The following is a 26164-nucleotide window of genomic DNA, read 5'->3' on the forward strand; positions in this document are numbered from 1 at the left end:
GCCAACTACATATTAAACGTTTAATAAGTGCCTATTGATTTATTGATTAGTCTTTACTTGAGCTCTTGGGACAAATATTTAAAAGTTATCATTTTTATATTTAAATTATTGCCACATTTTCATGTTATCCCCTTGTTGCCTATAATAATACTCATTACAGTATAGGCCCTGTATCATGGTAATTCATGAACTAATATGGATTACTATAATAAAAAAAATAATAGTTATATGATGAATTTAAAAAAACAGTAATTTTATATCCCCATTGCGTCTGAATTATAGTAGATGCTTGTGAAATGTTAGTTGACTAACTTTTTAAAAGAAATTGAAGTCTTATTTATTGTTGTCTTAAGACAGAAGCATATCTATATCTGATACAGTAAACAATAATAACAAGTTCTTTTCATATAAAACATTTTTATTTTAAATTTAACAAATACCAATAAAAGAAGCATTTCCACCTACAAGATTGGAGCAGAAAAGTGCATTGTCTATGAAATCCATTGCTTTATAATCACCTTACACTATGGATATAATACATTCAATGTATAACTTTTAAAGCTGTCCTTGTAATAGTTTCCAGTTCACTGGGTATTGCTGCATCTTCAGGTCATCTATAGATGTCCAAAAAATCTGCAAGAAACATGTTTGAGAAAATCACCTGTGCCAATTTCTCCGCTTGTCCTATATGATGAAGACAGCTTGGCAGCTTATGAAAATGGTAAGAGCTGTCAGAAAGATTCTCTGTTCAATTTGAATTAACTTCCTAGAAATTTTTTTAGTTTTTGTTTTATTGAGTATATCTATCCCATGTATATGGTCATCTTGACTTATTTATTATGACCATCTTAGGAAACATACTTCCTTCCCCTGGTTGTCATCATTTATTTAAAAAAGAAAAAAAAGGACCTTGTCATAACTTCATGATTGTGATATTGTGCAAGATAACATTACTCTCCTTTTGTGATAATTTTTGTGATTATTTTCCTTCTAGACAAATCGCCATTGATCTCTGGGAATTACGAAGATCCACTCCTCCTTCAGGTTTGGAATAATGATCACAAGTCCTCTATTATCCATCAGAATGAAGATACTCAGAAAGTTAAGGTCAGCCTCAGCCCATAATTCCAAACAGTCACAATCATATCATGTCAATGTAGAGGTTTGCTTTTGGGCTACAATACCTCTAAGATTTAAGCTCTAAATAAATATTCCCAGAATCAGTAAATTTTCTAGGGGTGAAAGTCCATTATCTTTCTTTCCATGTCCTTTGGAATACCTAACAAATAAAAAAAAAATCAAGTTAATCTAAAGGCCACTGGGCAAATGTTCCTGTTATCTATTGGGCTCAATCAAATATTACAGAAATGGAGTAACTTAGTTATTTTCCCAATTCTTAATAGTTTGAAAAGCAGGAAAAAGTTTTTTAAAATTTTCACCTTTAATATTAACATTATTTAAAAATTTAAAAATATTAAAAATTAAATTAAAATTTTTTCTAAATTTAAAAATATTAAAAATTTTTAAATTTAAAATGTTCAAAACTATTAAAATTCTAAGATAGTTTTCATTTTTTCCCTTAAGTTTGTTACTATGAGTGAAGTTTTCAATTTATTATTTCAGATCAGATTCAACAATGAAATCTATCTAATAGGAGGATTTCTAAGTCTCTGAGAGTGGTGCACTTATTTCAAATTGTATTTCACAGAATCAAGAGGCAGAAGAAACTTTAGAATTAATCTAGTCCAAATCCTTAAGCAGTGAAGGAATCTGGTCAACAAGATTTCTGGCAAGTGGTTCTGGCATTTACTCCCATACTTCTGAGGAGAATGAACCTATTATGCCATGAGGCTGCACATTTCATTTCAGGAAGATTGTAATTGTTAGAAAATATTTCTGTATATTGAAATAAAATCTGCCTCCATGTAACTAAGACTTAACTCTGAGCTCTGAGCTTTGAAAATAATCAGGTTAAATTTAATTGTCCTTCACCATGATAGCCTTGTAAATATTTGAAGACTGGGTTATAACTACTGTTTTCAGATATTTTCTTTTTAATTATATGTTTTATTAGAAAGAACATTAAACATCACTGCAAATACTTGTCACTATTTAGAAAGTAATTACATTTAAATAAATTAACTTGGGAAGTAGCATTAGTTTAGTGAATAAAGAACTGGGCAGGAAGATCTGGGGTCAAATCTTGTTTCTGATCCATATGGCTAAGTGATCTGAACAAGTGATTTATCCTCTCACTATTCTAAGTGCCTTGCTAAGATGATAATTTATTAAGTACCAGCTTTCTTCAATAGAGGGATGTTCCTTATATGAGATTTCCCTATAGCACTAAAATCCTTTCCCTATATATTTAACATTCTTCTGACAGTGCTATCAATCACATATTAAAATGGTTTTTTTGCCAGTGATTTTTATAGTACCCTTTTATGCAATTATAAAATAAAATAAAACCAACCCAAAATATTCTAAATAGAGAAATGAGCAAATAAATTGGGTATATCCTCAGATTTGTCAGTTGTTTTTCTGTTATATAGTTTGAAGATTTTTCACAATTCTGGTCACCATAATGTGGCTGGATCTAGTTTTCAAGTAGTTCTTTTAAAGTTCGATAACCAGACAACAGTCTAGCTGTAGTCTAACAAAGTTTATAATGATTCTATCATTTCTATTATTTAATTCTTCTGTCAAAACATCTTGAAACTTCATTAGCATTTTTGGTAGCTATATCACGCAGTTGCATCACGTTGAGTTTATAGTATTTAAAAAAAAAAAATAAAAAAAAAACAATTCCAATGACAGACTGTGGGTTTTTTTTTTCCCCTATGCCAATTTCTAAGTTGAGCCTCTTCCCCTCTTGTGCTTGTTGAATTTTTGAATCCAGGCAGAAAACTTCCTTTACTCCTCCCCACCCCCATTTTTCTTTACTTTTCATACAGAATTTTGTCTTGCTAGATTTAACCCATCATTCCATTCTATTGATATCTTTTGGATATAGATTCTTCTATCCCTCCAACTTTATATCACCTACAACTTAATAAATATGCCTTCTATGACTTTATCAAAGTCATTAATAAAAACATTATGAACAGCAGGACCAAGGATAGTCTTGGGAAAAAAATTTCAGAGTTGACTGAGTCCAACCCATATTTACACAGGAAATCACCTCTACAACATTTCTAAGAAAAGGTCACCTAGACATGATTTACAGATGTCTATGGACAGGGCATCCACTAATACCTGGTGACCCTTTGAATTTTTGAATAGCTCTAATCATTAAGAAATGTTTCCTTATAGTTAAAATTTGATTTTCTGCAACTCCCAACAAACGTGTTTCTACCTCTAATACCCTTCAGCTGATTGTATAATGCTTCAAATGAGTCTTCTCTTCTCAGGCCAAATATTCACAGTTTGTTATCCTTACATAGTATAGGTTCTAATCCTCTTGAAAATTTTGGTGGTTCTTCCTCTGGATGCACTCAAGTTTGTTTGTGTTTTTCCTGTTGTACCTAAAATCCATAGTATTTTCACATGTTATTTTATTGGAATTGAGTATATTGGGATTATCAACTCCCTCATTCTGGATATGATGCTCTTATTAATCCATATCAAGATCTCATCTTTATTCAAACTGGGGTTGCAATCCTATGAAACCGTCAGATCTTTCTTCAGTCTAACTGATCTATGTTTCCCCAACTTGTATTTGTGAAGGTATTTTTTGAGCGCAAGCATAGAACTTGATATTTTTCCTATTAAATTTCATTTATTAGCTTCCATCCATTATCATAGCATATAAAGATTTTTTAAAATGCTGCCTTTGTCATCTGACAATTTTGTACCATCTGCATATTTGATAATCATGCCATATGTACTTGCATAAAAGCCACTGATAAAAATGATTTACAGAACAGGACCCTGGAGCAAATATTCCCCTGGAAGCTTCTCTCTAAACCAATACTGACTTATTCTTCCTGCTTCTGCTTTAGTCCTTCAACCTGTTCCAAATGCACCAAACCTATCTAATATATCTGTGTGATATTATCACTTAGCCAATATTTTCCCATCTTCTAAAGCAAAGTACTAACAGCAACTTTGTGAAATTGTTTACTAAAATAAGATCCTTCTACTTATGCCATTTCCTCTTATATATCAGTCTAAAATTTTTTAGAAAAATAAGTTTAATCGATCATTAAGTATTCTTAATGAGGTTCTTTGTGATCACTGCTTCTATTTCCAAATCATTCCTTTATTAATATGTTCTAGCATTTTGCCATAATTGAAGTTAAGCTCATTGGCCCCTAATTTCTAGAATCTTCTCTATTTTTTTTTCAATTGGAACAATATGTGCTCATCTTCAATCTTGAAATACTTCTTTTGTTCATTTTAAAAATGACAATATTTTAGTAATCTTTCTGGGATGTAGTTTGCCAAGACTTGGTAATTTGAATTCATTAATAATAGATTAATAATAATAATAAGTTGATAGATTAATAATAGATCATAAGATCCTCCTTACTATAGTCCTCATTATCATGGCTTTCAGTTACTTCAGGGATCAGAGTTCCTAGGGCTGAAGTCAGGAAAACCTGAGTTCATAAAGCTTCTCAGATACTTGCTTTGTATGTAATGCTGGGCAGCTGTTAATCTCTCTCAGTTCCTCATCTGCAAAGTGAGGGGACTGAACTGCATAGCTGATAAAGTCTCTTCAAACACCGAATCACTGATCCTATGGACCATTTTTTTTTTCACTTACCCCAAAGATTGTTTTATTTAGTAGAGAAAACAAAATCTAAATAACTGCTGGACTGCTCTGCTTCCTTCAGAGAAACTTCTTTCTAAGTTGATCAGAATCTAGATGCTGGCATTGATTTGTATAGTTTTTCAAGATGATATGAATTTCTTTCTACTTTTCTCTGTTTTGCTCACAAGGGTAGGTTCTTTCTTTTCAGGACTATGTCGACAAATAACACTTTCCTGATCCACCATCTGATAGGGAAAGGCTTTGGATTTGTGATTTTGTAATTACAAAGAATTCCCTGGTGAGGAAAGTTCATCTGCTAAGGCAGGTTGGTATCTTCTCTGCAACATGTAGTCTTGGAAAGTTGCCTAGCACATTTAGAAATTAAACGATTTGCCTCTGGTCACATAGCCAGTATATGTCAGAGTCAGAACTTAAACAGAGACTTTCCTGGTTTTGAAGTTGTCCTTTTATTCACTGACACATCAACTTTCTAGTGGTCCTATTAAAAAAGAAATAAAATTAGTCCAACATCTCCATTATTTATTAACAAATTAGATTGCTTCCTCTTGCTACCCAATATCCTTTTTAAGTTTCTCTAAACAGGCATCTGAAGATTTCATTTATTTATTTCCTGCCACGGGGAATCTACTACTTCCTATTACAGAAAATTATTTTCCTCTTAGAACACGTGAGCTATCTCTTTCCATTACTATACAAAGTGGCAAAACAAGGAAAAAAGTTTGGAAAAGTGGGAGGATGATGAATGAAGAATGGGGGATCCACAGAGTTAGCACTGTTCACTGATTGATTGGGTGGGAATTAGGAAATGTGAGACTTTCTCCTGATTTTCCCTAGATGAATTAATTGGGACGAGTTCCTTAACATCTTTGGTTCTCAGTTTTATCATTAATAAAAAGAAGGCTTTTGACTAAGTTATTTCCAAGCTCTCTTCCAGTTCTAAGAGGATATGACTAATCTGTGCAACCAACAATTTCATGATATAGTCTAGTATTTCACAAAAATCAACATGAATGTCACTTGTCTATAATTTATAGAATTTACTTCCTCCTGTCCCTTGTCTTCTGAATAATGGAGCAGCATTTGTCTACCCATCTCTATTTTTTCCAATATGTTTCTCTTCTCATATTCAAAGATTGCCAACAACTCAGAGATCACACCTGAAAATTATTTCAGTATTGTAAGGGATGGAAGTCCCCTAAACTGGACAATTAAAATTATTGGAAGAAAATAGTTTTTTGTTTGTACTAGCCTGGTCTATCATTTCCTTCTCCAGCTCATTTTAAAGATGAAGAAGCTGAGTCTTTAAGGTTAAATGACTTGTTCAGAATCAATGCCTACTTAGCATCTGAAACCACACTTGAAATCAGATTCATTGTGCCAGCTAGCTGTTCCTCAGATTATACAATTCCTAAATAGTTAGCACATGATCATTTCTCTTATATTTGGAGTGTGTTAATAGTGTTAATACTGTTGTGGAATTCTTCCAAGATTAGACCAAAAGAAATGAAGAAATGAGAGAATAAAAATCTTTATTAAAAAAATTGATTCAAACTATTGCTAATATACATCCTCAGGGTACTGATGTTCCTTACTTGAGATGGCCTACAATAAAGTAAATATAAATGAATATTAGTTACCATTCAATTCCTCTATCACCCATGAAAAAATAACAAAAGACCTATGATGGTTTTGACCTATAATGGATTTTGCTTCTTTTACCACTATCTGTGCCTGTTGAAATGAATGCTTGTCAAATATTAAAATGTGATGGGAGTTTGTCTGCATTATAATATAATGACTGTCATCAAGACCCATCGAGCTATAGCAAATGACTGTAATATTTTTTGAATAATATGTTCATAGGATTTTTCTTCCAAGTTAGCAACATCCAGAAGGCTATTAACATCTATGAAGAATAAGAAAAGAGAAAAGGAAATACAAAAAGAAATAAAACATTCAGATGGAAAGGTAGGAAACTGGACTCATCATTTCATGTGTATATATGTGTTGTCATTGTAATCTACTTCAGGCTGTCATTAGGACAGAAATTCAGTCAGAATTTCTTCTAGCAGAAAAAAAATGAAGGGTTCCAGAGTCACTGTTTGCCTGATTTTCAGTTACCAAAAAAAAAAAAAAAATCTATAATCCTTTTTTTTTTTTTCAAACAGAAAACATTTTTCTTTTTTTTTGAATTTGTCTTGCTCTATAATAGGTGACTTTAATCCCCCACTGCACCCCTCTCATTGCCATCACATTCTCCTCTGATCATTTTAAAAACGATTTCAGTACTTGAAATACAGTCTAATTTAATACTCTTGGACACTGGAATCTCTCTCTCTCTCTCATCAATGTACATTTATGTGTATTATATATATACATATATATATACATACACACATATATATAAATATTTGGATGACTGCAATTCATTGTAATTTTAAAAAATCTTATATAATTCATATTATGCTTTAAAGACATTATTCTGAAAAGGGGATTTTTTGAAATCACCAGATTGTTAAAAGGACACAAAAATGGTTAAGAACTTCCACTACAAGGGGTCTTAAGTTTTCTCTAGGTCATTCCTTCCACACTTAACTTCCTAATCCTATTCCATCCACTCTCTGCAGTTCCTCTGAGTGACCTTACCTGCTTTCTTCACCTATTACAACTTATTGCCTGTGGGTGTCCTTCTTTTCACTGCCTTACATCTCCTACATCACGTTCCTTCACTCCTCAACCCTGCCCCCACTTTTTCATCTTTTGGTAGAAGATGGATTGAACTGTTTACTTGTATTAGAGAATCTGAGAAATGGGTCATCGGCATCTTGCCTTTATGCTTGAGTCCATTTAACGTAGATGAATACTGATAATTAAAGATCAGCTCCTTTAAAACAGAACTAAGCTAAATGTTGTTTAATGTATTTGGCAATCTGTTTGGGTTGATGGCGAGTTGGGATGGGGGGGTGGGAAGGGGGAACAGAGAGGAGTAAGGAGGAAGGAGGAAGAATTGCTTTGGATCCTAAGGTAATCATTGGTTTAGCCAGCAGGTGGAGCAAATGGGCAACTTTTGTTCCAGGACTGGCAGCTGACTTTTGGTGCAATCCAGGTTTTTGTTTGTTTTTTGTTTTTAATTTTTTGATGCTCTATGCATTTTCCCAATTTGTACCAGAATTAACTTCTAACTTGCTAAATTATAGTTTAGAGCATCATATTACAGTGTAATTTAATTACCATAAACATCTCATATATGAGCCAGTATACAAAATTGGCATTAATTCAGTGGATCCTATAGCCTGAAGCCTACAGAGACCATCAAAAATAGGAAGCATCAGTGCCCTGAGGACGTGTATTAGCAGTGGTTTAAATCAATTTTTTAATCAAGATTTTTATTCTCTCGTTTCCTCATTTCTTTTAGGTCTAATCTGGGAATGATGATTGGTCAGGGGTTTTAATCTCCATAAGTTTCAGTTTCCTCATATGTAAAATAGGAATATTAGCACTTTTATTACCAGCCTCCCCCTCTTCCCCCCTCCCCCCATTGAACTGTGTGGAGAAAACATTTTTTTGAATTTCAAAATAATATATCAATGTGAGTTATTGCTCTCCTAAAATTTAAGGTGATTTGGACTTGTGCATTGGTATTCTATGATCATAATATTCTTTAAAAAAAAAAAAACTGTCTAAATTTCTTCTTTATATGCAAAGATATCCTTAAGTAAAATCCTATAATAAGCAATTTGTTATGATTGCTGGATCAAGTTCTGTGACCATTGCTCAGTGTAAATTCCTAAGTAACCCTAATTGCTGTTGAAGGTCCCAAGTAATGCTTGCATTTGTTTATTGTGACTGGTTCAACTCTGCACCAAAAAGTGACTTAACTGAAAATAACCCAGTAATAAGAAAATACAGAAAAGAAAATAAAAAAGATCTTCAGGGAATTCTATGATGGTGGACCTTCCAACAACTTGACTTCTTAATTTTTAACTTGTCTGTGATTTCCATTTTGATTCTATTTCAATGACCCAAAAATATCATTGATCACTTATTAAACATCTACTTAGGCTGAAGCTGCCACAGCTCTAAGATCCTGAACCCTGAAATTCCCCTTTCTGATTGTCATCTTATATCCTTGTGAAGTGACTTGGTATAGTTGTTAGAATGCTGACCTTGGAAGCAAGAAGCTCTAATTCAAATCCAGTCTCTGACATCCAAGATGACACGTACTTTCAAAGGCTTGAAATCTTGCACAATCATTCTATTGGTCTTTGATTGTCTTTCTAGGATGTACTCTCTTCCCCACTTTATCTTTAACATGTTCAAAGTCAGCTCTTTCTTAACCCATCCTACCCTTCTTGTCTATTCTGTTCTCTCCCCTTGATACTATTGTCTCAATTTCCTCCAGCATCTCCCTCCATCATTCATCTTTTTCCCGTTTTTCACTCCATTTCTTTTTGTGTCTCTTTCTTTCTGTCTCTCCCTCTGTCTCTGTCTCTATCTGTCTGTTTATCTCTCTGTCTTTCCCTCCTCTCTTGCTTTCTCTTCCTATCCCTCGTTCTCTCCACCTCTTCTCCCTCCCCCTACTTTTTTCTCCCTCCTTTCTCTTCACTCCTTTCTCACCACCTATTACAGAAACCCATATTCTTAAGAAACCTTCTCTTGACCTTGCTTTCCCATGAGTTATTGCTCAAGATTCCTCCTCCTTTTTTTTTTTTTACTGCTAAACCAGATTTTTTGCCTCCAAGTAAGTGTTCTTTCCAGTAAGTCCCATTGACTTCTCTTAGGGCCTTCTGAACTAACACCTCCCCCATCCCTGGCTGTCTGCCTCCTGTACTCTCCAGTGTAATGAAGCTTCTTACTCCAAGGTTATCAGTCAATCCTTAATTTTCAAATTAATAGCTTTTTCTCAGTCATTAGATCAAGGGTTTAGCACAGGAAGGGACCTTGAAGGGTCATCCAGTCCAACTCCTTAATTTTATAGATGAGCAAAGTAAATCTAAATCCTCTTTCCCTTGATTTTGCTGAACATTTTGCATGTCAGCTCTATCCTTAACGCTTTTTGTAAACTCTTTTCACCTGGTAACCTGATGATCCGATCATTCTTTTTCCAGATCCATCACTATTTCATCTTTCTTCTCCTTTTCACAAAGCATGGATATGCTGATGGCTCTTACTCTCTGCCTTTGGATCCTTATCTGCTCTCATGGCATCAGGAGGAATTCAGATGGCTCCCCTGTATATACATGTATACTTCCATATGTACATATACATATGTACATGTACACATCCTTAATACTTCAAGAACCTCTGATGTCATCAATTGGATGTACCTTTCACTGCCATAAAAGTGACAAAAGGAGGTTGACAGTTATACATTTAGTGATGCATATTTTGAATTAATGAATTTAATAAATATGTCCGTAGTGTTATATTTTCATGCTGCTATCACAGTTACTTAGTTTTGACAGTACTATGCATATAGTAGGCAGTTAGTGAATAAATAAATGTATGAGTCAAATCATAAAAGCTTCCTCCTGCATTGGTTTCCATGTGTCAACTTTCTTTTTCTGGAAAGGTGGAACGTAAGTTTTCAGATGGATGTAAAACAATCACTTTTCCCAGTGGCACTAAGAAGGAAATCAGTGCTGACAAGAAAACAACAATTGTCACATTTACAAATGGAGATGTGCAGAAGTTCATGCCAGATAAGAGAGTGGTATGTAAATGTTTTGTTTTATTTTTAATAATTTTTTTCACAATCTGAGGGTAGCACAGTAAATAAGAGTTCCAGATCTGAAGTCAGAAAGACTCATCTTGAGTTCAAATACAGCTTCAAACATTAGCTGTGTGACTCTGGGCAAATGACTTGACCCTATTTACTTCCTTTTTCTCATTTATAAAATGAATTGTAGAAGGAAATGACAAATCACTTCAGTGTCTTTATTAAGAAAATCCCAAATAGGGTCATGAAGAATCAGTCATGACTGAAAATAAATAACAAGAAATATATAGTCCAAGGGGCAGCTAGATGGCACAGTTGATAGAGCACCAGTCCTGAAGTCAGGAGGACCTGGATTCAAATCCAGTCTTAGACACTTAATACTTCCTAGCTTTGTGACCCTGGGCAAGTCACTTAACCCCAATTGCCTCAGCAATATATATATATATATATATTTTTTTTTTTTTCTAGTAGGATTTTCCTGTTTTCCAGTCTCTCAGATTTTTTCATTTCTACTTGATCTATCATTCAGCTAATTGGCTGAAATCTTCCTTTTTTTTTTTTTTTTTTTTTTTTTGCAGGGAGGGTTAAATGCAAAATGCAACTGATGCTAAATTATGGGAAGATGTACAGTGTTGTAGGGCAACATGCTCCAGATTTGGAATCAGAAGAGATAATTGCAAGTGTTGACTATTCGCTACCTTTGCAGTCTTGGGTTGATCACCTTTGTGAGTTCCACTTTACTTTAAACTCTGTACAATGAAGGCATTAAAACTCACATTACATATATCCCTAGATGATTATGAGAATCAAATGAAATAATCATGTAAATCATGGCAATGTAGAAGCATTAAATTATACCTTCTGAAATCTAAGCTCTTGTTATTTGGTTTCACATTCATGCCACAAGACAGGAGAATGCAGGGAAGTGTTAGGAAGAAAGATCAATGAAACTGGAAGCCAAAAATGCTATTTTCATTTCAGGAGGACTTAAAATTATCCTCTTATTTATTTTTTAGTTTCTTTGTTTGTTTATTATGCATCTTGAACAAGTCATCAAGATATTTTCTCTCTTACCTACTTAAGTTGCTTCATCTTAAAATGAGAAAGTTGGACTATGAAATTACCTCCAAGGCTCCTTTCAGACTTAATAATGTCTGTTGCCCACATGAACTTGAAACTGCCTTTTGCCTTTTTGATGTGATCGATTCATACTTTCTTTCTCACTTGGTATCTTTTGAAGATAGAATTTTGTCATTAGTTGAAGTCAATCATGAGCCCTAGCAATGAAAAAATGGAAACGACCAAAAAAGGAGCTACAAGTAACATGCAGGGAGACTTTTTAGTGCTAATAACTTCTCTCTGACATTTATAGCACTTTTCATCATATGGAAATGGGCATAAACTACCTTAGTTAGAAATTCAAATGTGTGAGATTCTCTTTTTATCTCTACAATGATCATTTCGATCCCAGTGCAGGTGTTATTTAATTACAATGCAATTAGAATCCTGTTGTCAGTGACTTAATAGGAAAAAGAACCATTTCTCCCTAACCCAAGTGGGGTTCGCAGGCTGGTTGAACTGTATTTAATTTTTATTTAGTTTATGAATCAGGAGGAGATGTTATACATTTGTATTTCTTTATTCTTATTGTCCTAGACAATTCCCATTTTATTCTTTGTATGGTTGTTAAATTCTTTTCAATGCCAGCTCACTCAAAAGCCAAGCTCATAGAACTTGGTGGCACATAACTATTTAAGATCAAGATTTTAATAATTCACTTCTATGAAGGTAGTAGCAAGTTGATTTCTCTCTATCCTTCCCACTCTCCATTTTTTCCTGAACTGAGTGGATTTCTCACTATGGCAATTCTGGACAATGCGTACTTTTTTTTTTTTTTTTTTAAGAAACTTGGAATTATGGAAATGAGTATTCTTCTTTTCCCTTTCCTCTTCTCTCTCTCTCTCTCTCTCTCTCTCTCTCTCTCTCTCTCTCTCTCTCTCTCTCTCTCTCTCTCACACACACACACACACACACACACACACACACACACACACCCTTCCTTCCCTTAGGGGCAAACCCAGAGCAATTCTTAAGAGTGTTACCTACAAATAGAGGTTATATCTTGCCTTCTTATAATTCCAATATGGTTAAGAACACTGAGCATTCTTAGCTGTTGATCCAGTTTGTTTTTCCCATTTTATTTAATGGGAATTAATAGCAATTATTCAATTCAATTCAAATTGCTATTGTTTATTTTCTCTCACCACTTCCAAATTAAAAAAAAAAAAAAACTTTAAAAGCACTATCCATACATTCAATAGCATTTAATTATTATCCAAGTAAAACAAATTTTCATATTGTTTCATTCTGCATAATGAATCTACCACCTTAGATATGGTTTCATCTTTATCTTAATAGAAAGTCTCCAAGACATGAGAAAAATCTAGCCCTATATTTATAGTATAATTCTTACCCATGTAGGTGAATTATGGAAATGAATACTCTCTCCCCCTCTTTTTTTCCTCTCTTTCCCTAATGTTTCTCTTCTTCCATTTTCCTTTCTCATTCTTTCTCTTTTTGTCTTTTCTTTTATGTCTTTTCTCTTTTATTAGGTCCAAATGGCTAAACCTGTCAGTTCATTGTCATAGGAAAATCCTTGTAATTTCCACTCCCAAAGCAAATTAACACCTTCTTAGAAATTTATCAACTTAATAAAATTCTCTACAGCCCTAAGGTTAACTGAATTTCCCAGTCATACAGAAAGTGTCCGAGGTGGAGCTTCAATAGAGATCTTCTGATCAGCTGTCTTCTCTACTCTTTGCCATGCTGCTTCTCACAATGGGTCAGATTATTGACATCAAAGTGATTTTTATTTGATGCATTTGTTTAGTAGAGCTCATATTTGTTCTTAATTTTAAAAGAAACCAAATGGAATGTTAACAATTCTGTCTCTTAAAACAAACAAAAAACTAAATTAAGTTGACTATAGCAAATGTTAGGAGGAATCAAACATTTCCATCTAACAATCAAACCTCTCCTTCTAACATTTTCTAGCTGTGTAAAACTGGGCTAATGAAATCACAGTTCCTTCTTGGTGTTTGCTTTTAGAATTTTTCTGAGAATTAGTACTCCTAGAGATATTTAAAAGAAAAAGAAGAAAAAGTTTTTTTATTCTTGTTTTATAGCACCCCATGACAACATTTCTCTTTCACTCATTGTAGAGTTCTCTTTCATTCATTATTAGAACAATGGTCCATGAATTTCTATAGCTTCATGGACTTGACTGGCAAGGTCTGAGTTGGTCACTCAAGTGTCATGGGAGCCTCCTTTCCTATTATGCCCATTTCGAGTGATTGTCAAATCTTAGGGGTGTTAAGAACATGGAGAAAGAGCTGGAAGGAACCTTGGAAGCCACTGAGTCCAATCCATTCATCTTACAGATAAGGAAACAAGCTGATGAAGCTTAAGTCATTTGAGCAGGGCCAAATAAATTGTAAATATGTGAGCCAGGATTCGATTATATTACTTTCTAAACTTCGTCTAGTTTTCTATCCATCACACCAGTTGAGATATCACCTAGTCCTTTCTTCAGATTTCACAGATGAGGAAACCCAGGTCTAGAAAGCTACAGCAATTTGTCCATGGTCACACAGCTTGTTATTGGAGGAGCCAGGACTATCATTCAAGTCTTGTGACTTCTAGTTTATTATAGGATGCTGCTTCCTTTCTGTAGACCTGATTGCCTACATGCTGGTTGTGAGAGACACCTGCTGGGAAAGCATTTGTCCCTTTGAATGGATGAAGCCCAGATTTAAAACAAACCCTCTCAAAACCTTCCTGTAACATCAGTGTTGTATTTTCAGCTTTATTATTATGCAGATACTCAGACAACTCACACCACTTATCCCAATGGCCTGGAAGTGCTACAATTTCCTAATAAACAGATTGGTAAGTGATAGACTGACCCTTAAGGTCAGAGTTACTTTATCAACATAATTTTTTCTTAGATTGTTTTTCTTGTTGGTTTATCCTGAAAATATCCCTTACAGAATGTTTACAGAAAAAGAGAAAAATTGTCATGTGGCTTTTTTTTTTTTTTGTGATGGAAAAAATCATTTAACAACAACAACAACAAAAAAGACAGCTGGTGAAAGATATATGAATAGTATGTGTGGGTATGATAGGGCTGGCTGAGCATATGGGCAACAGCAATTAGAGGTATTTAGGCCAGGTCTACAAAATTATAATGATGCAAATAAATTTAACCTTTATAAACTGAGATAATTGAAGGGAAAAAAAAGTTTGAGAGCTTCAGGTATTCTAATTGACTTCAAATTTTCTAAACGACTTCTCAGCCCTCTGTTTTATTTTGTGTGTACAGAGGTAGAAAAATGAAAATGATACTGGAGGAGATGGTCTCATCCTGGCTTCAGCTCTCATGTGGCACAGTACATGGGCTCTTCACCAATGGGCCCAATTTAGATGCATCATATGCAGAGTTCACCAAGGAAATGGTACATGCTGCCAGCATTCTCAAAAAATGTAATTTACTGTACTTCTGCAACAGTGACCTTTAAAGCCATCTTTCTTTATCGCTTAAAAATTCAAAGCCATCTGTAGCACAGGCCCTGGAGCTTATTCTCCCAAACCCTATATGCACTGGCCATCTGGCTAATCCCTGGAACATAGTTACTATTTTTCCCTTCAGAGTTCTAAGGGTATCCCTCAAGGGTTAGGGTATATGATTTTCTAAGAAAGGTTCATGAATTCCCATCAATGTATTTCCCTCCTTGTGATTATAATTTGATATCAGATATCTGGCAGAATTATTCACTTTTTAGAAAGGGGTATTCATTGAAGTAGTATAATAAAGATAATCAGTACAAAATATCCATCCACCCCCACCTGTCTCTTGAATTTCCCGTTTTTTAAAGTAAAAATTATAATCATGATCAAAATAGTAGCTAACATTTAAAAACTGTCTACTATTACCATATTTTATCCTCACAACAGCCCTAGAAGATTAATACTATGATTATTCCTTTTTTACAGATGAGGAAACTAATATAAACAGTTTGAATGACGCCTATTAGTTACATAGCTAGTGATTTAGATATCTGAGGCTTTAAACTCTCTGTCCACTATACTTTGAAACTGGATAAATACTAAGTAGGACTGGATAATTACTCAGGTCCCTTCTACCTATGTTAGCAATTTATTTAAATATGTAAAATTTGTTATATTTATTCAAGAATGTATCTCCTTCCTCTCCAAGTACAATATTAAAGATAGAATTTTGTGCTTGTCACATGCGTTACAGTTTGATTATTCTTTATTCTTCAAGTGGAAAAACTTAGATTTGAACAAAGACTCTTCTCCTTCATGAAAATCCTAATCTCATGCCTCCCTATGATATGGAGGTGACTCGGGAGGTCTTGAAGGCTTTGTTAGTGGGGTTCAAACTCTGACAAGTTGTGCCACACTGGAAAAAATTTTAGCATTGGCCCTCTGTTGAATTACATGTTTGTTGTGTGAAGACCAACCTAGATAAGTTTGAACAGGTTGGCTTTTGAGTGATTTTGTTTTGTTTTGTTTTGTTTGTTTTTAGTCAAGGCAGCCCAGTTAGGATCATCATTGGGTTATGATCTGTGTTGGTAGAAAGAGTGCCTGTGTCAACAAAATTAAAGAACCTTGAAGTGTTAGAAGTAAAATATATATATATATATATACATATATATATATATATATATACATGTATACACATATACATATGTATGTATATATAAACTTATATACAGAGACATATGAACACACATGCATATATACAAATATATACCTATTTATACACATATACATGTACACGTATATATACCTATACACAAATATATATGCATATATTATAAACATATATACACACTCACAATGCATGCATACATATACATACATACACACATATGTGGCTTGCATAAACTCATACTATAAGACCTTTTCTTTGTGTGACACATACATTGTATAAATCTCAATGGCTCTTAGCCTATTTCTTTGCATTTGAAACACCAGAGATCATAACCCATATTAATTCCTCCTTCTGCTTTCTTAAGTTTTTGAAGGTTGTTTATTTTCTCTGTGCAAACCCCATCTCCCCAAAAAGAAAAAAACAACAACCAAAAAAAAAAAACCCATCCCATACCAGCAGCCAAATGTATATTGCCTTGCTTGTTGCACATGAATGCTAGAAAAAGCAACAAGAGAAAGCTCTGTAGCTCCAGATTTTATGGTAAATCCTTTCTAGCTGTTATACTTTATATAAAGTTGTTCAATTCAGTCTTGTGAATAATCTGCCAGCATATTTTTTCTGACATTGGCAAATCCAGTGCAGGAATTAAAAAATCTTCTCATTGTCTTCTTCAAAACAAGAACCATGAATCTATTTTCTTTGTTTCTGCCCTTCCTGTCTTTTTTTCCCCTCCTTCCTGTCCTTAACTTTCAGCCTATGTGGTTATGTGCCTTATTAGCATTTTAACTCTGGCAGATTGCCACATATGGGGTGGGTCAAACTCAGAAGAAGGCATGAGAAATGTCTCAGGCTCCCTCAGAAACCAGGCAAAGGACTACTTTCAGTGACCTTAAAGCAAATCACTGAAAATGAAGGATTAGACTTGCTGGCTCACAGCTGCCTTGTAGAATGATTGATTAATGTTAATTCAGTTCTTTAAAATGAAAAGTACTTTATAGACCCAGATTTTCTTTCTGTCACTTGAACCTTTTAAACTGTCTAAGTCTTAGCTTGTCCAGCTGTAAAACTGACACACAGTTATTCCATAGGAATTGTAAGTAGTGTTATTGTTCTTTGGTGAATATTAGGAGGAGAAATCTGGGGGATGGTGAATAGAAAAATAGGCTAGTCAGTTGACATGCCCTTGCTAAAAGCAATAGCAATGCTGATCTGATTATAGGTTTCAGGGCAAGAGGTAAAGGGAATGGTATACATATCTAAAGGCAGATTGGAAACTGGCTGAAGTGGAAGAGCATCTTGTATCTGGAATTTCATAGATATAAAGGAATTCCCAAAGTGAAAAATTTCTAGACTAAACCATTTGTTTTTCACTTAAAGTTTTAGAGAATCATCTAAGAGGCACTGATAGATTAAATTATTTAACCTTGGTAACACTTCCATTATGTATCAAAGATCTTGAATCCAGGGCTTCTTGATTATAAGATCAGTCCTCTATTACTATGTCAAACTACCTTTCTTTCTTCCCCTGATTGAGAGTGGTCATAGGATTATGGATTTAGAACCAGAAGAGACCTCAGAGGAAATCTAGCTCATCCCTGTCATTTTGCAAAAAAAAAAAACAAAAAACAAAAACTGGGATCCAGAGATATTAAGCAACTCTTCTCATGTCACATAAGATGTATGAAACAGATTGCCAATCAAAACCTATACTCAAAAACCCTGTACTACGCTGTCTCCCTATACTCAAGTCTCTCTTCTTCTTCAAACTAAATTTGATCATTTGCCCTAGGTGATGTTTGATATGGGAGATAGCAGAGTGGATAATGACAATCAATTGACAAGGTTCCCAGAGCCAATATGAGTCTTGATTTGATTACAATTCACAGAGCAAGAAATGGAGAGAGGGTAGTAACTGTGCCCAATGAGAAGTTGAAACTCAGTTGGGGGGTAATCACAATTTCATGGATTGGAAGCCAAGAAGATGCAGGCAAAAGTTGGCTGCTTAGGACTTATTCAACCTCTGATCTCCTGACTTTTGGAACAGTGCCCATCCTCTCACATACACTGCCAGTAAGTAACATGGAGGTTGAGAGAAAAAACTGTCCAGGATAGGCAATGAAAGATTTAAGGAGGAAATTGAATTGAACTGAGTCTTAAAAGACAAGTAGGATATCAGAAAGTTAAGGAGAAGGAGGTAGGATATTTTAGATACGAGTAAAATATAACTAGAGAAAGTAGGCGTGGATTATGAAAAAAAATGTTGGACCTGGCAGTGGAATACTAGCTGTGCTATATGTATATGGGAGAAGTCATTTAATTTTTTGGAACTTTAGTTTTCTCTTTTTTTAAAAATAACTTTTTATTGACAGAACCCATGCCAGGGTAATTTTTTACAACATTATCCCTTGCACTCACTTCTGTTCCGATTTTTCCCCTCCCTCCTGCCACTCCCTCCCCGAGATGGCAAGCAGTCCTTTACATGTTAAATAGGTTACAATATTTGTGTGCAGAACCAAACAGTTCTGATGTTGCACAGGGAGAATTGGATTCAGAAGGTATAAATAACCCGGGGAGAAAAACAAAAATGCAAGCAGTTTATGTTCATTTCCCAGTGTTCTTTCTTTGGGTGTAGCTGCTTCTGTCCATCCTTGATCAACTTGAAACTGAATTAGATCTCTTTGTCGAAGAAATCCACTTCCATCAGAATACATCCTCAAACAGTATCATTGTTGAGGTATATAATGATCTCCTGGTTCTGCTCATTTCACTTAGCATCAGTTCATATAAGTCTCACCAGTCATCTCTGTATTCATCCTGCTGGTCATTCCTTACAGAACAATAATATTCCATAATGTTCATATACCACAATTTACTCAACCATTCTCCAATTGATGGGCATCCATTCATTTTCCAGCTTCTAGCCACTTCAAACAGGGCTGCCACAAACATCTTGGCACATACAGGTCCCTTTCTCTTTTTTAGTATCTCTTTGGGATATAAGCCCAGTAGAAACACTGCTGGATCAAAGGGTATGCACAGTTTGATAACTTTTTGAGCATAGGAACTTTAGTTTTCTCATCTGTCACATGAAAGGGTTGAAATAGAAAATGTCTCACTTTGGTTTCTAATGATCCAGAAGAGTTTGAGGTGTGTTTTAGATGGGAAAACATGGTAATTTTGTGGGACTTATCCTTAGAGATAAGGAGAGATGAAGTGGAAGTGGAGATCAAAAACAAACAAACAAATTGGATCTGTGTTTTGGAGGAATTTGAAGCCACATTTAAAAATTTGATTGTAATATATAAGGCTTGGGAATTGATTGGAGATTTTTAAGTTGGAGGGACTCCACAAGAGGACATCCTATACGTAGGATTTCTCGGTTAATTACATCACTATAAAAAATTCATTTTTTTTTTAAAAAGTTAATTTAATTGTGAATTACTTTTCAAGATATATGCTCTTCAACATTTTCTTAGAGGCAACTAAAGTATAAATCAATCCCTCTGTTCCTGACAATCTCCTAAAAAGCACAATTCATAAAATTGCTTAAGGAAAAAAAAATGATTGTTTCTAAACAGACTCAATGTATTATACTTACACTTTAAAAAAATTGCTTCCTGTAGAAAAACACCTTCCTGATGGCACTAAGGAAATTGTGTTTCCAGATGGCACAGTGAAATACTTTGGTGTTGGGTATGAGGAGACTTTATTCCCTGATGGAACATTGGTGAAAGTAGAAAGGTAAGCATTGTGAACTTAGGAAAATCTAAGACATCCTGCTTTTTTTGTTTTTCTTTTTGTGTTTTTTCTAATGATATAATTTAAGCACCAAAATGATGTGGGGTAATAGAGACACCAGATAATTATAGATACCAAAAGTTGGGGTTTGGTCATGTAAAGAATTCATAAGTGCCATTCTCTTTGACAAAAAAGTAGATTTATTTAGAGGTTATAGACAAAAGGAAGGGATACAATAGATACCAGGAATGATACATTTGAAATAGAGTGGAAGAGCACATGAAAATAAACTCCTCAATGGAACTCACAATTAGTGGAAAGGGACCACCCCATGGGACATGTCCTTAACTGGTAGGCTAAATCCTGAAAATAACTTAGCACCCTAAAAGAGTTAATTAGCAGCAAAGAGGAGAAGTGGGATTGGGAAGCATAATGGAATCAGGAGAGATACTATGTGGCATAGGGGAAGGGAAAGGAGAAAGACACCATGAGGCAGAGTGCCTTGGAGGACTGACCCAAAGGATGACAGCTAGCCCATGGGATGGCCCAAAAGTAGATTTTATAGAGAAATTTTAACCTCAGGGTTATGACTGGGATTTCTGAAAGTGCATGGCAAGGTGAGATTGCTGGAGACCTCTGCAGAGGGTGGGTCTCAGGGGTTTGACATAACTTGGATTTCAGACTGGTGAACTTCCTCAGAGCTATCAGAGCTCATGGAGCTAAACTGTTCTAGATCAGACTCTTCTCCCTGCCTGCCTCAGGGATCAATTTTTATTAATTCCTAACCACACCTAACACTGGAAACCTCATCACTTCTACTCTTTTTTTTCTTAATTCTCTTAGGTATTAGCAAAAAATTCAAATTATCAATCATTCAAAAAGCATTTATCAAATGCTTACTATGTGCCAGGCATTGTACTAAAGAATAGGGATACAAAAAAAAGGTTAATAGTCCCTGCTTTGAGGTAGCATACATTCTAAAGAGGGAGACAGAATGTAAATTGCTAAGGATGATTATATATATACACTGGAGAAGGAAATAGCAAACCATTGTAATATCCTTGCCAAGAAAAATCCCTGGACAAATTGATTGACAGGATCATGAAGAGTCAGACAGGACTGAGTGACTGAACAAGAAAAAGATATTTACAGAGTGGTGAAAATGCCTCATAAGACTGAGGGGGTGTGAGTGAGGAGGAGTTGGAGTGAGAGTATGAATGGGGAAAGTTCTCCTATAGAAGATGGAATTTGAACTGAGATTTGAAGAAAACCAGGAAAACTAAAAAGCCAAGGTGCAGAGGTTTTCAAGTGATCTTCATTTTTATTGTCTTCCGTTCCCAAAATGGGTCATGATATTAAGAAGTGATTCCATGACATGCAAATAAATTGGATTTAAGTGAGGGACAGCTGGACAAATTCACCTGCCTCCAGAGTCATCTGGGGTCCAGTGGCCAGATACAGATCAGGATGATTATAGATGACTCTGGATGAAATGACAGACTCTGACCTTTTTAAGTTAAGATCTTCTACAGGTCTCAGTTTGACTGAAGCTGCACCCATTTATTAAGGATAGATGGCAATTGAAGCAAAAAATCTCCTCTTTCACCTAGTGCAAAATATCCAAATGAATAAGTAAAGGAATGAATGAATTTGAAAGAGGGGACCTCTGGGTATCTGGCCAAAGCAGAAATGACTGGTATTTTACTTTCAATGAGGAGCCAAACTACCCCCAAACAAATGGGATTTGGTCTAGGACCTATTGGTGGCCAATTACCTTTCTTTGCCAGGAGTGCTCACTATCAAGGGATCAAAGTGAGGCTGTCATTGGCCAGTACCTATTGCATGGCTCTAGAGTAAAGGTAGAGAAAAGGTAACAGGTACTCTGAAGACTTTCTTCCAGTTTGTCATTCATATGCTGTTCTGGACCTTGTCTGGATCACTCAGTGTCCATTTAGAAAATGGTAGTTAAATAAATATTACCTAATATGCATTTTATTGTCAATTATGATAGTGCAAGTTTCTAAAATGAAAAATAAAGTCAGATTTTAAACAGTTATTTACCAGAAGCATATCTGTGAAAATCTATGATCAATTATGGCTAAAATGATCATAAAAGGTTAATTATATAAATTTGTAATTCATTCATTTTTTGATTGTGCTTGACTCTAATCCCATTTGGGATTTTCTTGACAAAGATAATGGAATGATTTGCCAGGTGAAGAAATTGAGGCAAATGGGATGAAGATGAGGCAAATAACTTGCCTAGTGAGACCTGTTTTGAACTAGTGTTCCTGATTCTAGTCAAGCACTGTATCACCTAGCTGTCCCAATGACATAAATTATATAATTATAATATATAATAACATAAAATATATAATTATATAACATATATATATAATTATACCCATAATAAATATGATTGTTTTTTACACTGTACAGTGAAAGAATTGATAATTTTTGATAAAATACTGGATGAGGAAAACAGATCTAGGTAGCAGTGATATTTTTTTACCTAGTCCTGTATAGCTTTAGTACTGTTTACCAAATTATGCATTTTATAAGACTAATTCTCTCCTATTAGGAATGGAGATAAAATCATTATGTTCAGTGATGGGCAGAAAGAGATCCACACTTCACAGTTCAAGAGGAAGGAATTCCTTGATGGTACCATCAAGACCGTGTATAATACTGGCCATCGAGAAACAAAGTATACTTCAGGCAGGGTTCGAATCAAAGATGAAGCAGGAAAGATCATCCTTGACAAGAAGTGATTCATCCCTTCTTTATGTAAAATTATGTGTGCAATTCAGATTACTTTTCATTCAGATTTTCTTTTATCTTTTTTAGTTATCTGACCAGAAGCAAGACATAGGTAAGGGCCAATCAGGAGAGATTCGGTAGAGATTTCAAACTCAATTAATTATGTAGAAATCTTAGAAGAAAAATTATTCCCTTAGTTCTCAATTTGGAAGGGGAAAAAAGTGGTTAAAACAGCACTCTTGAGCCAACTTTTTGTTCCCAAGGTAATTGCTCCTGGTCCATTCAAGACCATTTATTCTTTGGTGACCAGATGTGTCTGCTGTTGGAACACCTTGCTGAGTTCCCTTCTGATGCCATGCGTTCATTGGATTCTTAATATATTTTTACTGTTCATTGATCCCAAGGCAGGTGAACTTAGCCTTTTTGCAATCCTGCCTCAGCAGAGATTGTCCAAGTAACAATACCCATCTTATTTCCAGATCTAGGTTTTTGTACTTGGTTCCAAAAACACTGATGAATTGAAGGAGTTTTAAACAGTCTTGTAGCAACACCTGCCATGAGCAGCAGACTTAACCACCTCTCTGAGTATCTGGCAGCCATTTATCTTCCTACCAACTTCATTCATGATCCCTGGTATGAAAGTGGTTACATGATTTTTACTAACCTTACAACTTCATTTCCATTTTAAACAGTTCATAGAATGCAGAAATAAACTTTTTTCTGAAACAATTAGAGCCCAGAAAATGTAGGAAATGAATAAATTCTTGCAAATGTTATCACATATGACAGGATGTGGCCAGATGTGATTTGCTAAATGTGCACTCTTGTATGTTTTTATATGAAACCAGATGTGATAATGTATTTTCATGCCGATGATTATCTTAGCCCAGGTATATATTGTGCACATACTGTTTGTTCTTTAAGATGCTCTTGTATTGTTGTTTGAAGAAACTAAAAATCAGCATTCCATGTTATGAGAAATAGAATTCTGTTTTTATTAGTGCAGAGTTACTGCCATGTCCTTATAGGTGGATGCTGAGAATTTTTCAGAAATATCAGGCACAAATGATTCCAAAAACTTTTTGGAAGTTGGACTGAGAGAATACTTTGGTCAGAAATTTGTTCATTTTTTCAAATTGCCCTTCAAAATTCATAGTGGATGCTAATGAATCAATTGATTTCTAATTGTCTTGTGGAATGTTAAGAGTTGAAAATCTAAATGTAGTTAGTTTAACCAGAAAACTGTATTCAAGCCCCATGGGATTTGCCTGAGTGACAGAATCATCAAATATAATCTTCCCAATCCTGCTGAACATGTAAAACACTCTCTTGGAGATGAAAAGGGTCCAAAAGAAAAAGTCTGTTTTCAAATGTGATGTGGCCAGAAATGTTTAAAAAATTGTAAATCTTCCATTTGTTTAGTACCATGCTAAACACTTGGCTTATGTATGTAAAAATGACCTTGGAATAGGCTTTTGTGCATATATGTTGATGAACTGTATTTCATAAGATTTTGAGTTGTCAAAAGAGAGCCATTGCATTAATTATAGATAAAAATTATCCTGGTATATGGAGATAAATAATGTTATGTATTCACCAATAGACAGATGTTGATAATCTAGGGGAAGGATCAATGGACTTGGAAGAAACTTCGATAAGAGTTTCATCTTGGCCAGACCCAGCTAGCTGTACAATCCTTGGCAAATTTCTTACTTGCTCTATATTTCACTTTCCCTATTTTTAAAAGATTGAGGTCAAACTTATTTCATAGGGATAGAAGGATGATGAATGGCAGCTTAGTAAATATTTTTTGAAGAGAAGAATCACATTTGATTTGGTTATCTAATTTATTTTATTTAGTCCTAAAAAATGAGAGAAAAAATGAGACCTAATGAGTAGTTTCTATGAAAGAAAATGAGTAGCTTCCCCTTGTCCATATTTTTGACATGGCACTTACTGCAGTAAAACTTGCCAGTCTAGAAAGAATATTGGGGACCACACAATATCAAGAAGCAAATCTTCCATTGCAAACAAGTTTACTACCTGTTTTAATTCAGCCCAATTCATTAACATTTATTAAGAAACTACTATTTGCCTATCTATCCACCCATCCATCCATCCATTCATCTATCTAGCTGTGATCTATCTAACATCTACCTACCTATCTACCTATGCATCTATGTATCTATCTATCTATCTAATCTACCTGCTCTAGTCTGTGGGGAAGTAAAGACAAAATTGAAGCAGTCCCTGTCCTTTAGGAATTTATATTCTACAGGAGGGGCACATTAAAGATAAACAAAATCAAAATATACATATACTAAATAAATGCAAAGTATTTGAGCAAGCAAAAAATAATTTGAGTCAGGGAAGGTATTTTGTAAGAAGTGGTACTCAAGCTAAGACTTCAATTGAGAAAAAAACAAAACAAAACATCAGCTCCAAGTTGTGGAACTGAAAAACATTATTCCAAATATGAGGAATAGTCTGCACAACAAAAGGAAGTAAGCAATGTCACAACTTGAGAATAGGTAGATCGATAGTGTTAGCACTGTCTTGCAATATAAGTTCAGAGGCTGTACAGCAGCACAGAGAAAGATAAGGATGTTCTTCCTTTCTCAAATGGAAGATCTCCAATCTCATCATGAACTAGTTCCAACTTATTCCCTTTGGTATTACATTTCACTATTATTCTTTACAAGCCCACTGTGCAGAGTATTATATTTCCACATATTGAATATTCTATAATTTTTCACTTTTGCCTGGAATACCCTTCCCCAACTTTCACCTGTCACAATTTTAACCTTTTTCTTTCTTTTCTCTTTTTTTAACTTTTTCAATAGTATTTTTATTACATGTAAAATAATTTTCAACATTCATTTTGTAAGACTCTGCATTCCAAAATTTTTCTCCATCCTTCCTTATCTACCCCTTCTCCAAGGCAGCAAGGCAGTAGATTACACATGTGCAATCATTTTAAATATATTTCCATATTGGTCATACTGTAAAAGAAAAATCAAAACAAAAGGGAAAAACCACAAAAAAGAAAAAGCAAACAAAAAATGAAGAAAACAGTATACTTTGATCTGTATTCAGTCTCCGTAGTTCTCTCTCTGAATGAGGATAGCAAATTCCACCCAAAGTTATAATACTGCTGAGAAGAGCCAAGTCTATCATAGTTAATCATCACATAATCTTGCTATAACTATATACAGTGTTGTTCTGTTTCTGCTCACTTTATCCAACATCAGTTTAGTTAGTCTTTTCAGGCACTTCTGAAATCAGCATGTTTATCATTTCTTATAGACTAACATTCCATTACATTCATATGCCATAATTTATTCAGCCACTCCCTAATTGATGAGCATCTACTCAATTTCTAATTCCTTGCCATTATAAGAGCAGCTGCTATAAACATTATTGCATATATGGA

General features: G+C 34.6%; 1 protein-coding gene across 1 annotated transcript; it reads left to right on the forward strand.

Moving 5' to 3' along the window:
* The first annotated feature begins 572 nt into the window (after window positions 1-572).
* On the forward strand, window positions 573-24339 carry LOC127562417 (centromere protein J-like). The gene is made up of 7 exons (XM_051998101.1): window positions 573-721; window positions 995-1107; window positions 6641-6745; window positions 10350-10490; window positions 14360-14444; window positions 19857-19974; window positions 22553-24339. The coding sequence occupies exons 3-7, from the start codon at window positions 6686-6688 to the stop codon at window positions 22740-22742; spliced, it is 594 nt and encodes a 197-aa protein (XP_051854061.1). The 5' UTR covers window positions 573-721; window positions 995-1107; window positions 6641-6685; the 3' UTR covers window positions 22743-24339.
* Window positions 24340-26164: the final 1825 nt, after the last annotated feature.

This window comes from Antechinus flavipes, chromosome 4 (genome assembly GCF_016432865.1).
Source record: "Antechinus flavipes isolate AdamAnt ecotype Samford, QLD, Australia chromosome 4, AdamAnt_v2, whole genome shotgun sequence".
In the NCBI taxonomy this organism is placed as follows: domain Eukaryota; kingdom Metazoa; phylum Chordata; class Mammalia; order Dasyuromorphia; family Dasyuridae; genus Antechinus; species Antechinus flavipes.

Coding starts and splice junctions, on each gene's coding strand:
- LOC127562417 (XM_051998101.1), top strand. CDS start 6,686: ATGAAGAATAAGAAAAGAGAAAAGGAAATACAAAAAGAAATAAAACAT. Junction 6,746..10,349: donor TAAAACATTCAGATGGAAAG/GTAGGAAACTGG, acceptor TTTTCTGGAAAG/GTGGAACGTAAGTTTTCAGA. Junction 19,975..22,552: donor ACATTGGTGAAAGTAGAAAG/GTAAGCATTGTG, acceptor CTCTCCTATTAG/GAATGGAGATAAAATCATTA.